Below are 15,574 nucleotides of genomic sequence, written 5' to 3' on the forward strand. Positions count from 1 at the left end.
ACACACGTTCTAAACTAGTGAAATAAACTGAGAATTGAGTAAGTTCACAATAAATAAAACGGTTTGCAGGGACTTATTGTATATTCTTGGATAATGAAAGAAAGGCAGAATGTCTTGTTTTTAATACAATTTTAATTACTAGAATCATTTGATACATAATATTCATTTTTTACACAAATACATGGCAACGTCTCCGTTGGATTTTGAATTAAGGAAATAATTTGGAGGTTTTTGTTGAACATTTCTCGACGACGTATAAAATCTAGAAATCATTTGAAATTGATTATGGGCCGTGTATGCCGGGCACCTATCCTAATGTAGGTTCTATTTTTTAGTATGGGTTGGGCTTGGAGGGCCGGGTTTGGACATATTTCTGTGATGACGAGAATATACTCAGAAGGGAAAAAATAGAGAGAGGGCCGGGGGCACGGAACGGGAGATGAAGAAGACAGAGAGAGCATAACCCACTTGTCTGCGCAGTGTTGTAGTATATTTTTTTCGATTAAAAGCGCCTTGTATGAAATTGAACCCTCTCCCCCCTGCGTAAGCTACTGATTGAATAGAAGGGAAAAAAGTAAAGGGAAAATAGAGAGAGAGAATATATTTAGAGGTTGACTAGAGGTAAGGGGATTAGAGAGAGTAGAGGGGATGGCATTCATGACAATAACAATAATATTTTTCAATCGAATTAAACTAATTTTTTTATTCTTTACATGTAAAATATTCAAATGTTTACATAATATCAATGATAACAATTATAAACATTACTATCAACACTAACAATGATAATAACAAATAATAAAAGAAAATATAACAATCGGATAATAAAAAATAATAATAATATTGATAATAATAACAACAATGGTTAAGATTATGAATATAATAATGATAAGACAAAGAAAAAGATAAAATAAAAAAGCAGACGAAACAGAAAAAAAGATGAAGGGAGAAGATAATGGTGATCATGGGGGATGGGGTGGGCTAACTTAAGTAATTGGATGATAAATGATAAATAATCTTCATAATAATTGTCGTATACCACCTTGCAAATTTTAATCGAGAAGATTATGATTTCTTGTTCAGAAATTATTACTTGTATGCATATAACGATATTTTGAAGATTCATGTTTTGGGGGGCATACTTTTAAAAGGAAATATCATATTCTTCATTTTTTTTTTCATTTTGCATGAAGAGAAAAACAGAGAAAACAAAATTAAGCAAAATAGGACGACGGGAGTAAAAGAATTAGAATAGGTATAAAGAGAAGATAAGACGACGAAGAAAAAAGGCGAAAAAAAGAAGCACAAGCAAATTCATAACAAGAATAAATAGAAGGGAAATAGAAAGAGAAAACTTAGGAGATGGAGGAGGTGTAGGATTACACAATTATCAGTGAAGAAGAAGGAGGAGAAAATGAAAAGGGAGCATTATAAAAAAGGAAGAAAAAACAAGGAGGATTTCATTTGCAAGAGGAAACAAAGCAAGACTATATCAAGGGAGAAGGGGGGGGGGGTCTATAAATAGGAAGTATAAGAACAAAAAGATGAGACAGAGATCGAACAAAAGAAGAAAGGAAATGAGGATGATAAGATAAGAAGAATATCGAAAAAGAAGAATATGAGAAGAAAAGAAATGAGAATAATAATTTTGATAATAATAAGAAGATCGAAAAAGAAGAAAAGGAAGAAGAAAGGAAGGGAGAATATTATGATAATAGTAACATTATGAGAATATTATGATAATAGTAATATCGAAAAAGAAGAAGTCCAAGAAGAACTTCAAAACCCACATCACCAACAATACATTCTCAAAGAAGTCACTCTGTACGGACATAATTATAGCACTGGAGCGACAGGTGAGCTCTGAACTCCGTGCAGCCAAAACAGGAAATGAACTACGCATGCGCGAAAACTATCGATCGATCAATTCACTCATCGTGGATCGCACACACGCTTTTGTAATCAACGATCCAGCTCGCACGCACGGAACAATGGAGCTGTTCGAACTTGACATGGCCGGCTGATTAATCTCGTTTGGGGTGTTAGAACCTATTCTACTATGCCGTCGCGAACGGGTTAAAAGGGAAGTTTACCCTGACAAAAAGTTTATTGTAAAAATAGCGGACAAAAATATTTGCAAAGGTTTGAAGAAAATTCATCATAGAATAGAGCAGCTTCTCTACATATCATATGGTAAAATAAAATCAATGAAATATCATTTTCTCATAAAATTGAAAATGGATTTTTATTGTACATGCAGTATATCAATAAACAAATTATTTCACACCCGCTCTTCAAATGAAAATAATAAATAAGTCATCATAAATCATTAAAAAGTTAAATTTATGTAATACATTACATGTATATGACATCACATATCAACAACTTGAAATTCTATTAACTTTCTCAATCTTTATTGAATTTTCCTCAATTCTTCACCAATATTTTTGTTTGTTTTTCTGCTATTTTTACAACAAAGTTTTTGTCAGGGTGAACTTCCCCTTTAAGGAGTATGACTAGAGCACTATTAAAGAGAAATGCCAGTAGTTGCAGTAAACACTGATTTCATGAGAAAGTCTGTAAAACCAGGCTTAATTGTCAGTATATCATCGAGGATCTAGATCTGGTAAAGTTACATAAACTGAACTTTGTGAAATCTTGAAATCTACGCTGAAAAATGTTCACACTGAAGATCACCAACACAGATAGGCACACGTGGGACAGCGTATTATTATTGCTGGAATAAAGACCCGACGGAAGTGACCGAATCCGCGCTTATTTTGCTTATTTCTCAGCAATTACACAATTTCTTCCAGAATCCTTTGGCACATATTTTTTATTCATACAAACAGACACTTGGGTGGTCATCATATTAGATTCTGTAAAAAGTCATTTTGAGATCGTTACCAATACTGGAATTTATCTTTAAACAAGCTCAATTCTCCATTCATGACTACCCATGTAAAGCGACATTGATCCAGAAACCTGATTCTATGAATGATTTATTGATCGCTAACTTTCTCTGGGTTGTGCATTAATTAAAATTTATGATCAATATTAAAAATGAGTAAATGTAGGAGGCATGCGGTTGGCTGGAACGGCCAGCGTCTTTTCTAATGAGTATTTGCTGTGGTTTGAAATCAATAGTACAGATAGTGGAAACAATTTCACTTAATTAAAATTATGCCAGTTTGAACAACATTGATGTAGGACAATTAGTCAGGGTTATCAAGCAGTTGACTTTTAAAAGTGAACGTTCAAATTAAACGTTCACTTTTAAAAGTCAAACTTTAATTTTCTAAAGCTCTGTAATTGACTATGAAATATTTTGCAACAGCTGTACATGTGCATGTAAAGTGTATGTTGAGTAAAAAGCAGGGAAATCCAGTTGAAGAGTGATGTATAGTGTGTGTTTATTTTATTAATCATCATCATTATCATCTTCATCATCATCACCATCATCATCATCACCATCATCATCATCACCAACATCACCATCATCACCATCATATTCATCATCATCCTCATCATCACCATCTTCCCCATCATCATCACCATCATCATCATCACCTTCATCATCACCATCATCATCATCATCACCATCATCACCACCACCATCAACATCGTCATCATCACCATCATCATCATCACCATCATCATCATCATCTTCTTCATCATCATCATCATCTTCTTCATCATCATCATCACCATCATTTTCATCATCACCATCATCATCATCATCTTCATCATCATCACCACCACCATCTTCATCATCATGATCACAATCATCATCATCATCATCATTTTTTTTATATGTTCTATTCATACATATACATTCATATTCCACAATCATCAAAGTATTTCACCACTGAAAAAATACATAAGGCCATGCGTTTTAAGTTGGGCCCGCAAATAGGTGACCGTTACATTTGCACGACAAGCACAGAAATAATTAATGGTATAAAACTTGAAATACATGTGCGACATGGGTATATTTGGTATCATATTAAAGGGAATCTTTATACCAATTACTTAAAAGAAAAAGAAATACTTGAGATTACTTCGTTAACCAGTAATTAGCAGTTATGTAACATCGATTGGCCATTTTTGCATGGTGGTAGACGAGGGGAGCATGACGAGGGGAGCATAAATTTTCATTTCATTATGTGTAACATCACAGTACCTAAAATATGTAATAGTTTTGGAGCTCACTAGCTTACTCTTCAGTCATAAGTGGGTCAAATTTGAACTTTTAAGTTTAAAGGATACCTAATTAAGCTAATTAGTATAACTAATTGATGTAAAACATGAAATTAACATTGTGACTGTCTGATGTATAGGAAATGAGGAGAGATAAATACATTTGTGGGTTACACCTTGAATAAAATTTAGAAGCTGCATAAATTTCAAAAAGAAAAGCACAAACTAATTAAAGGCTTCAGAGATAAATCAATCTATTGTTTTAATAATCATGACCTCATGGTTTCAATATTGACAGCGTAGACCGATAGTGATAACTTTGTGTCAGAATCTTCAGATTACTCTGGTATCATAATAGATACAAATACACCTTTTATGCAATTTTAATTAATGAAAACTTGTTTGTTGCAATAAAGTCCTCATCTGATTCTATTTACTTTTTTCTTAATGTTACATGTACATCACACTGCTTCTATAAATCAGTAAATGACACATATTTGGCTGGCACAAAAGTGTTCAGAGAATATTTTTCCAAATTATAAAAAAAACTAAACAAAAAACTACTTGAGAATGAAACTGGTACAAAGATTAAACAGAGGCAAATGTACCCATAGAAATATGTTCTGTGCATTGACATTCAATTGACCCAGTACCAAGAGACCATGTCCTGCAGAATGTTGAGCAAGAGGGTATATTTAAAATAAAACACTCTAAAATAACAAAGTATTTTTGCCAGGTGTCTGGATTTATTTATAACTTGTCAGTTGCTTTTGTTGACACTAATTTTAAATAAGCTTTTTAAGCAGTAATGAGAACTTTTCATTGTGCATTCACATTTTTCCTATATTTATATGTTAAACCTGACTCTCAGTTGTCAACCTGTGGTCCACCGGTCTTTGAGCCAAGAGGTGACAAATCCCACAATTTGAGTCAAATGAAATAATTTTTTATTCATAATAACCACAGTAAATATATATATTATAATATGCTGGTTAGTGTTTGCAAGTGTATTTATGCAACTAAAGGCAAGACTAATTAATGTTTTAGGGGTAAATCAAGCATTGATACATATTTACCCACAAAAATTGTGATGTGAAATTTGGTCTTAAAAGATAATTGCGCCCAGTTATTTTGGTAGAGTTATCCCCAACAAGTTATATATCACTGGAAAGGTCTCACTCTAAAGAATTGAAATATGCATGTTATTTCCCTATAGGGTGTAAAGTTTATCCGATTCTCAGATTTATTGGGAAGTATTTTTTTTTACAGTTTTCCACATATTTTGACCTTTAACTTTTTATGACATTACCCTATGCCTTTTCTGATTGCATTTTTGAATTCCTCAGACAATTTCCTTTCAGAATATATATACTTTTATGGGTAAAGGATGTCAAACATAAGAAAAAAATACAATTGTATAAAATGGTGCGATTTTCAAAGAAAATTTGAGTTGTAACGGAAATGGGCCCAACTCAAAACGCATGGCCATAAACTACATTTATTGCAGCTTTGAGGCGTACAGTACACATAAAAATAAAATGAAGAAAAAGTAGAGGGGCCTACTGAAAAACAAAGCTTAAGATACATGTAGACCCCCTGTCAAAATATTATACAAGGGTAATATGATAAATTTTGCAAAATAACCAAAATTCTTTAAATTTATATAGATATTGACTTTGAAATAATCAATGCTACCGAGGATATACAAGATATTTGATTATTAAAATCAGTAAGAATTCAGAAGACATTTTTGATGAGTAATTGAGACAACACCCAGAGCACCAACTCATCACCATCACTTCGTTTGGCCTTCAAACATAAAAAAAGAATAACTATTTATCATTTAAGTATTTAAAAAATAATTTGTTGAATCCATCAACCAGAAAATGAACTACACATACAACTATACCAGTACGAAACCCAACACATTTTATTTCCTGGAGTAATAAAGAATAGTTATAGTACCAGCAAGAGTTTCATTTTGGCTCTCATAATAGGCTCCAATTTGATAAAAGTACATGATACTATGCACAGATACTTGTTTGGCATCTGTAAATAAATATAGGGCCTACATGTATGGATGAAAGACAATATGTTCCAAGTATTTGCTTAGCACCTACCAATTATGTAGGCCTAATAAGTGTGGAGAAAAAAATATACAGGCAAGACTCTTGTTGTATGGAAAATAACACAAATTATCACCCGTATCAGACATCTGAGCTGGTCATTTACAAAACCGTATTGCCCTACATTTTCTGAATATCGGGAAGGGTAGGTATATTGTTTGTATTTTCCTCGGTCTCAGTGCACGTATTTACTTTGCATGCAGAGACGAAGCAAAAAATACCTTTGTATTTTCCCTGGTCTCACATCCGGGAATTTGTGGATGCGTATAAAGAGATACGCTTCATATTGAATGACCCATATTGCCCTCGTCTAAAGACTCGGGCCAATATGATTCATTTGCTGGCAATATATTTGATGTTCCCCTCAAGGCCAGTCAATATTATAACTGAGCTACTTGTAGGGAATATTTAAATTTCCCTCTTTTAACAAACAAATGTTATTTTCTTAAAGGTCAAGTTCACCCCCAACAAGATGCTGATTTGAATAGAGAAAAATCAGACAAGCATAATGCTGAAAATTTCATATAAATCATATATGTAAAATCAGAAAGTTATGACATTTTAAAGTTTCACTTATTTTTCACAAAACAGTGATATATGCACAACTCGGTGACATGCAAATGAATCAGTCGATCATGTCCATCACTCACTATTTCTTTTGTTTTTTATTGTTTGAATTATGCATTTAATTTTTTACATATTTGACAATAATGTCCAACTTGACTGATCCATATAAACAATGCTATTTCCACATGTTCAGGGAGGAATTAATCATTGTTTCACTTTCAAAATAATGAGAAAATTACAATATTTCATATAATAAAATAGAAAAGAAATAGTGAGTAGATGACGTCATCAGTCTCCTCATTTGCATACCAGCCAGGATGTGCATATAAACTGTTTTGTGAAATTAACAGAAACTTTAAAATGTCAAGACTTTCTTTACATACGATTTTGATGAAATTTTTAGTGTTATGCTTGATGGATTTTTCACTTTTTATTCAAATCAACTTTTAGTTGGGGTGGACTCGTCCTTTAAAAACATATTAAAAGGTAATAGAAGTAAACCAAAGAAAAAATTCTGTATCAAGGAGCCAAATCAACTTCTTGTCATCTGGGCAAACCTACATGTAGGGCTTCCAGAGAGCGATAGCCAGCCACCGGAGCCACCTTAGGGGCCCCAAAGACTCAGAGTTCCTGTCCTAATGAATTAATAACTAATAATTCCCATACACTTCACACCCATACAAGAATATATTCCCAGGAAATGGTTGGAGGCCATTGCGAATAATGATCGCCATGCCGACGATGGTAACGCCATTACCAGTACACTATGGGTTAGCCTTGAGGTACAATGTACATGATGGAAGCATGTTTGTGATGAAGTAGTCAGAGACACTGTTCTCACTACCTTCCTAGAACTAGTTTACTGGAAACTATTTTGTTGGAGACTATTTTAATGCGCAAAATGAGACAGGTCGAAGCGATCTTCCAAACCAGTTCATAAAACCACCTCGCGATGTAGTTTTCAAGATCGCTTTGCCTCGTAAAACTGGTTTTAGCATAAGTTAGGACACAACCGTTCTTCGGGAAGTACATGTAATCTTAGCACATTTTGAGCGCACTACTCCATACACTACACGTAGTGTAAAATGCCTACGCTGCGGTTTCATGCGAAACGTGTCATCCCACTAAGAGCATTCCCAAAGCAACAAGATCGCTATACGTGAAGTGATATTGAAAACCCACTTTAAACAAGTATCATGAACAAGAATAGAAAGGTGTACAAAAGTTAGTACATCCACCAGAAAAATCATAGTGTTCAAGTTCTGAAGCTCTACATAGAGGCTGTTCTCACCACGTTCTTAAAACTAGTTTACTGGAAACTAGTTTAGTGGAAACTAGTTTAACGCGTAGTGAGAACGGTCAAAGCGGTCTTGGAAGCGATCTTCCAAACCAGTTTGGAAAACCACCTCGCGATGTAGTTTTCAAGATCGCTTTGCCTCGGGAAGTGATCTTCGCACATTTTGAGCGCGCTACTCCACATGACAGGTGTAGAATGCCTATGCTGCGGTTTTGAATATCGCACACAGCATGTCATCCCACTGAGAGCATTACCATAGCAACAAGATCGTTTTTCTTGAAGTGATTTTGAAAACCACTTTCTGGTGATCAAATGGAAACGCTAGCAAAGCGATCTTCGAAACTGGCTTCCTGAAACGGTTTCCAGTAAACTAGTTTTAGAAAGTGTACATGTACATGTAATGGGCATTGAGAACTGGGCCAGACTTCAGGAGTCAGCACTGGGTTGAATTTATGTTAAAGCGGTACTCAAGGCTGAAATTAATATGATTCGAACAGATGAAGAAAAATCAGACTTTAATTAAACAAAACACTGAAAATTTGAGCAAAAAATCGGACAAGGAATAGCAGTTACATGGCATTTTTAAGATTTGCATTATTCCGGTGAAACAGTTGAATATGATGTCACTACTTTTTCTTCTGGATTTTCTTACTTGTATTTCAGTTCATTCAGGGTTTTTTCCTCCAAGAACTATATAGATTGACAACTGATTTAGTGCATTACATATCAATTGCTGCAACTTATTTCATGTGAGGAAATCTAATACCAATCACACATGTATGAAAGAATGGCACAATTATGATGTCATACATGTACATGTGGCAACATATTTCTGGGAAACAAAACGGAAAAATGGGGATGTGACATCATCAGCCCACTTAGTGAATATTCATGACGACAATATAACTATTTCACAAAATATTGTTTTGACATTTAATTCAATAACTTTATCATTTCTTATCTTATATTTTGTTGACTTGAAATTTTCAGCATTTTATTCAATAGATAAATATTTTCAGCCCAGAGTACCCATTTAACAGAAGATGACCACGGTTCGATCCATCCCTGGGATCCCCACTTTAAACAAGTATCATGAACAAGAATACAGAGGTGTACAAAAGTTAGTATACCCACCAGAAAAAACACATTTTAAAGGTAAATGCTAGTTTTGGTAACGATATCAAAATGAGTTCGTACAGAATCCAATGAAATGACCACCAAAGTGTCTGTTTGTATTAAAAAATAAAACGCATGTGCCAAAGGATTCTGTAAGAAATTGTGTAATTGCTGAGAAATCAGCAAATAAGCACAGGATTCGGGTAGAGCGAATTATACATTGTCCCACGTGCGCTTATCTGTGTTGGGGATCTTCGGTGTGAACATTTTTCAGCGTAGATTTCAAGATTTCACAAAGTTCAGTTAATGTAACTGTACCAGATCTAGATCCTCGATGATATACTGACTATTAAGCCTTGTTTTACAGACTTTCTCATGAAATCATTGTTTATTGCAACTACTGAAATTTATCTTTAAACAAGTATCATTCATGTAAACAAGAATACAGAGGTGTACAAAACTTAGTACACCCACCAAAAAAACTATATTTTAATTGAGTACAGAACGATTTAATTATGATGTTTATTTTTATGACATCATTTCAGAGTTCTGTTTTATTCAAGATGTAACACAATCACATTTTATCACATTCTATCCATTTTTTTCTGACAAATAAAAACTGTCAAGACTTTTTTTATACATAGTGGAAGGAGTTGCCCTTTATTTACAACCCAAAATTGATCACGTGACATTTGATGAATGACTTTAGAGATCCAATGATATGCATGTTTTAGAAAGTCGCTGAATTATTGAAATGGAAGTGCGTCATTTTACAGATAGATCTTTAAGATGGCTAATTCATCACACAGATAGGCCTGATGTATTCATTGCAGGATTTTACCCCAAAAAGTTTTTAATTCAGATTACTGAGGGGTATGATCGAACTTTAATAGAATGAGAAATGTAGAGAAAAAAGAGGTAGTACAATGTATGTGGGCACGGACCTTTGTCTTTTTAAAACAAAGTGCTAATGCACTCTGAAGTAGCAGACTACAAGTACATATCAGGACATGTACTGAGGCTAGTCTGCTGTGAAAACCCTTCACCCGAGTTAAGGGTCTGAATGTGCAGCCTACTCATGCCTTGTGTACTGAAGGCCCTCTCCCTCAAGAAACAGCAAGTTCTGTATGTGCTAGTCTTTGCATGGAGACACTTGTTGATCAAAGTTTCAATCTGTGCCTGCATGCAGACTATACTGAGGCTGCTCTCAGTCTCATAGGACTTGGGGCCTAGTCTCCAACCTAGACCTCCAATGTAGAGTGTAGAGATTATTGTGCAATGCTGCTGGTAGACTAGGGTGGGGCCAGGCCTGCAGGTATATGTAGGAGAAGAAAGACCTTGCGATGGCAAGAATATTTTGTTTCTTGCAAGTTAGATTTGCATGTACAGTATAGGCTAAACCACATGTACACTGGGCATTTCAGTCAGACGCCATTTTTTCGGCTGCCAGGAGAGAGGAAGGATAGGTGGAGGAGGAGAGTCAAGGTGGGAGGGAGGAGAGGAAGGAGATGAGGAGGATGAAGGAGATGAGGAGGAGGAGGAAGGAGGAGGAGGAGGGATCAGAGAGGAGGGGGAAGGAGATGAGGAGGAAGGAGGAGGAGGAGGGATCAGAGAGGGGGAAGGAGATGAGGAGGAGGAAGGAGGAGGGATCAGAGAGGAGGGGGAAGGAGATGAGGAGGAGGAAGGAGGAGGAGGAGGAGGGATCAGAGAGGAGGGGGAAGGAGATGAGGAGGAAGGAGGAGGGATCAGAGAGGAGGGGGAAGGAGATGAGGAGGAGGAGGAGGGAGGTGGAGGAGGAAGGTAGGGAAGGGGGAGGAGGAAGAGGAAGAAGGTGGTGGTGGTGGTGGTGGTGGTGGTGGAGGAGGAGAGGAAGAAATAAACGTAGAAACTACATGAAGTGTTTAATATGTAACAGTGTATAAAGGCCTATATGTATGCCCATTGCTAAATAGGATAACCCCCCCCCCCACACACACACACACACACACACACACTTTTCCTGAGCACTTTACCAAGGTACACCGCTGCTCTCAGACTTGCCTATTAAATATCAGCATAGAATGTTTAAAAATAAAGTTATTTTCATCTTTGTATGTCATTCTGAATAATGAATATTCTTCATCTTTAGGAAAAATTTTACTTTTTTTCATGATTGTGGGTCGCTTTCTTGTGCTCGTGAAAGGTCACTGCAACAGCCGTGAGAACAGGATGTATATTTTTGGTATGCCGGAACATGACAGGTAAAATAATCAAAATCATCCATGAACTTGTTGCAGAGATAAATTTCAGCTGCTATAAAAGGGATTGACCATTTATTGAGCCACAGTATGTCATCATCAGGAACCTCCCCAGGGAGTGGAGAGGGTGCACTTTATGTGTGGAAGTGGAACAGTGATCAATAGATCCTATGACCGGGGTAATAATAATTACAATATGAATTGAATTTATTAGAACATCACTGGCATTCGCCAATATCTTGTTCAAAACAAGAAGTGCAAAATGATACAAAACAAATATACAATTCAAGGAATATAAAGCAGATACATGTAACACAAAAACAAAATATGAAGAGATTAGAAATCAGCTATATAAATGTAGCTATTACTGTACCATGGCTAGTTGTTGTCTTAATCCCAGTCTTTGATATGAAGAACTGCCTTTGGTTTTAGACAAATGATTCTTCATATTCAGAATACATTCTTGGTATTTTTGTGTTGGTGAAGAAAATGCGATTCTTGATATCAAGAGATTGAATAAGAGAAGGGAATATGGAATGAACTTTGAAATAAGCAAATGAGATAAAGTTTACTGCACAAACAAAACGGTGTTCCGCACCAACAATAACTAATAATACTCCAGTCATGAACAAGGTATTTCAATCAACTTTCAATTTCATTTCCTCTGCACTTCTACGTATCATACATGTACTGCAAGGCTCATAAGCCGACATCATGTATTGAGGGCAAAAAGGTTATATGTCATGTCACTCAACACGGGTTAAGAACCATTTTGCGCTGAACCAAAGATGTGTTCCCAGCGATAAGACCGGCCTTGAAGATTATTTATTCAGCGTTAGATGTCGCAGCTAGATCTCTTCCATTTCCGACTCAGAATCAGATATTGAATATTGATATTTGGAGATGTTCCCGGGCAATGAATGGAATCTCTCCTTCATTCAAAAAGCCAATTGGCCAGTTTGCAAGGAACTCGAGTCATGCATGGATTCATTAAAGGATGAAATATACCCCGATTACCTTGAGGCTTAAATGTAATACAGGTCTACCACACACGAAGAAGGAAGGTCTCATTCATTTGAAACTTGTGATTTGTACAGTGTGTTTTTTGTGGGATAATGCAATATTGCCCAGGGTTCCCACAGAAATACACGTATGAAAAACAAATTCCATTACTTTTTGATGACTTTTCTATGACTACATGTAAATTGCTGCTTTCCATGACTTCCTGTGACATCCTGGTCAGCAGTTATGTAGAATTTTGGATGTCACGAACGAGTAAAATGGAAATCATGAACACCAATTATGATCACAGAGCATGAGAGTTGTGAGACACGACAAACTGGAAAGCTGCCATAGTCAATTTCATGACTTATCCATGACTTTTCATGAATTTTCCAGAATCCCTGACTTTCCATGACCATAAATTTTTCCAGGATTTTGCAAGCCCCCCCATGAAGATTTTTGGTCATTTTGGGTTGGCCTATATAGGGTAAATCACTGTCATTTTTATGTTGTTCATGTTGATGTCCTTACAAGTAAATATATGATTGCGGGCCCGGCATCTGCTGTGCAGCGCCAGATCGACGAGGCTCTATCCCTTTTAATCGTTGAACGCCAAACAGGGTAGCAGCAACTCCCATCTTTTATTAACGTCTTATGGTCTGACATGGCCGGGTTTTGAACCCCCGACCTCCAAGTTGTGAGACAGATGCTCTACCAACTGAGCCAACACAGCGGTGTATAATAAATGTACTTGGTGTATTTATACCAAATGGGCTAATTTCTGAATCGTTAGGCATCATTTTGGATAAACTCAATTGGTCTACTCATATTTTGGTTGAAACTTCAATTGGTCTCATTTGTCAAATTCAGTTCATACATACATTTAGTATGTTTACAAACATTCCATCTAATCATACAACTGGAAGAGACAAAATGGTACAAGGACTAAAATTTATGACAATTTACAATGTAATAGCCAAAATGGTTTAATAGTATAAAAATTTAATTGTATGGTATGTAGACGAACAGCAAATAAATCGTGTGAGCCAAAACAGAAAGCACATGTACTTGTAGACAGAGTGGGTGTGACTATCAAAAGGAAATTTACTTCTCGTGAACATAATAATAGAAAGTAGGCTTTGAATTTTGATATAAATATATGACCTTGTTTGATATAATACAGACAAAAAAAGCTTGCTAATTGCACATACTTCATCCTCATTTCCTCGACATCAATTTGCACTTTCCAAATTAGCTCACATTCATTCCCTTGGATCAAATATAGCTGGGGGCCGTTTCATAAAGCTGTTCGTAAGTTACGAATGTCCTTACGTACAACTGGTGATCCCTTCTTGTGCTTCATAGTGATATCTCTGTATATACATGTACATGTATGACATAAGAACATGTTCCAGTTGTGCGTAAAGATGTTCGTAACTTTACGAACAGCTTTATGAAACACCCACCAGGTACCTTTGGAAATAAAGGACTGATGTGAACAGACCTTGACAGAATGGCCATGTAAAGTGACGATATAGAAGGGTGTAATGGAGCATCACAGACTATCGCTTCCAACCTCCAGTGAGTTCTTCATTGTTGAACTATACAATTGGGGTAATCTGTAGTCCCTTTGTCAATCAGATCTGTAGTGTCACAGTATACTGTATAACAGTCTGTGTAAGACCGTACTTCTAATATGTTTAATATTGGTAGGGTACATGTAGGGTTACAAGAGAAAAGGAGGGGTCAAAGGGATAAGGCAGAGAAAAAATTTAATATACAGGGGGGTAAGGGGAGGGGACAGGTAGGGTTAAAAGGGGAAAGTGGGGCTAAAGGGTAAAAGATGGTTTGAAGAGGAATTTATATTCATGACGGTGTGCATACAACTGTTTTCACGAAATATTGATAAACTTAAAAATTCAATAACTTTGTTATTTGTCATCCAATTTTGATAACATTTTCAGCATTTTGCTCTGCGAATTTTACTTTATTTAATTTAGCTAGATATAAATCTTTGCAGCCCAGAGCATCCCTTTAAAGGGAAAGGTGAGGCTAAATGGGTAATATGGGGTTAAAAAGTAAAAGGAACACACTGCAAAAACTCCGGTGTCGATTGAACACCAGCCTGGAATCTACATATGTCCACACCAGAGAAATGTTAAACAACACCATTTTCCTTTTGGCGTATCACCAGAAACATAAACAACACCATTTTCCTTTTGGCGTATCACCAGAAACATGTAGGTGTTTATGCAACACCAATTAGTATTAAAACAGTGCTCATCGGTGTGATTACAAATTGGTGTTGTTTCAGTACTTCTCTGGTGTGGACATATATAGATTCCGGTCTGGTGTTAAATCAACGGCAGTGTTTTTACAATGCAGTGGGAAAGGGTGTGGACGATACCCTACCCTACATGTACATGTACATCTTTCCTTTCCGGTGAAAGCTAAAAGAGAGAAAGGGAGTGATCACAGAGCAGATACGAGAGAGATCATAACAGAATCTTTGGGCCAAGTTCAGCTCTTACCTTCTCGATCGCCTCCTTCCACCCCGCCACCCTCTGGTACATACATCCTGCCTGAGCGTCTTCACACCCTCCAAGTCTCCAATGCTCTCTAATAATTGATAAGTGCCTAATCCTTATTCATCACGCAGTCCTCATCAAGGGTACATATCACATGAGTCTAGCCAAAGGCTTCATTGCAGATGATACATATATATCTGAATAAAGGAGATTGAAAAAGAAACAAAGAACATTTAAAAAGTTTTAATTTAACAGCACAGTTTGATTGAGTGATGGATGGATGGATTGATTGATTGACTGACGGGGAATGTTTACCTGATTGCTATTAAAGAAAGCATGAATGCTTGTATTAAAGCAAGCAACCAGAGCACTGACAGCTTAAGGTCCTCTCCGAAGGACCTGGTAATGAGGATTAATGCCTTACCAAAGGGCACTAGCGCACAAAGTGGGAATCGAACCCCGGGTCACTGGAATATGAATCCCCCACTCCAGGCGCGTACG

At 36.2% G+C, this 15,574-nt stretch overlaps 1 protein-coding gene across 3 annotated transcripts in view; it reads right to left on the reverse strand.

Moving 5' to 3' along the window:
- LOC121405658 overlaps positions 1-15,574 on the reverse strand; it is a 65,791-nt gene that overhangs the window by 40,429 nt on the left and 9,788 nt on the right. For all 3 annotated transcript variants that reach the window (XM_041596554.1, XM_041596555.1, XM_041596556.1), the window contains exon 2: positions 15,077-15,270. In XM_041596554.1, coding sequence (XP_041452488.1) covers positions 15,077-15,122 — 46 coding nt within the window. In that variant the 5' untranslated portion in view covers positions 15,123-15,270. The remainder of the gene's footprint in view (positions 1-15,076; positions 15,271-15,574) is intronic.

Source organism: Lytechinus variegatus, chromosome 19, assembly GCF_018143015.1.
Source record: "Lytechinus variegatus isolate NC3 chromosome 19, Lvar_3.0, whole genome shotgun sequence".
Taxonomy (NCBI): domain Eukaryota; kingdom Metazoa; phylum Echinodermata; class Echinoidea; order Temnopleuroida; family Toxopneustidae; genus Lytechinus; species Lytechinus variegatus.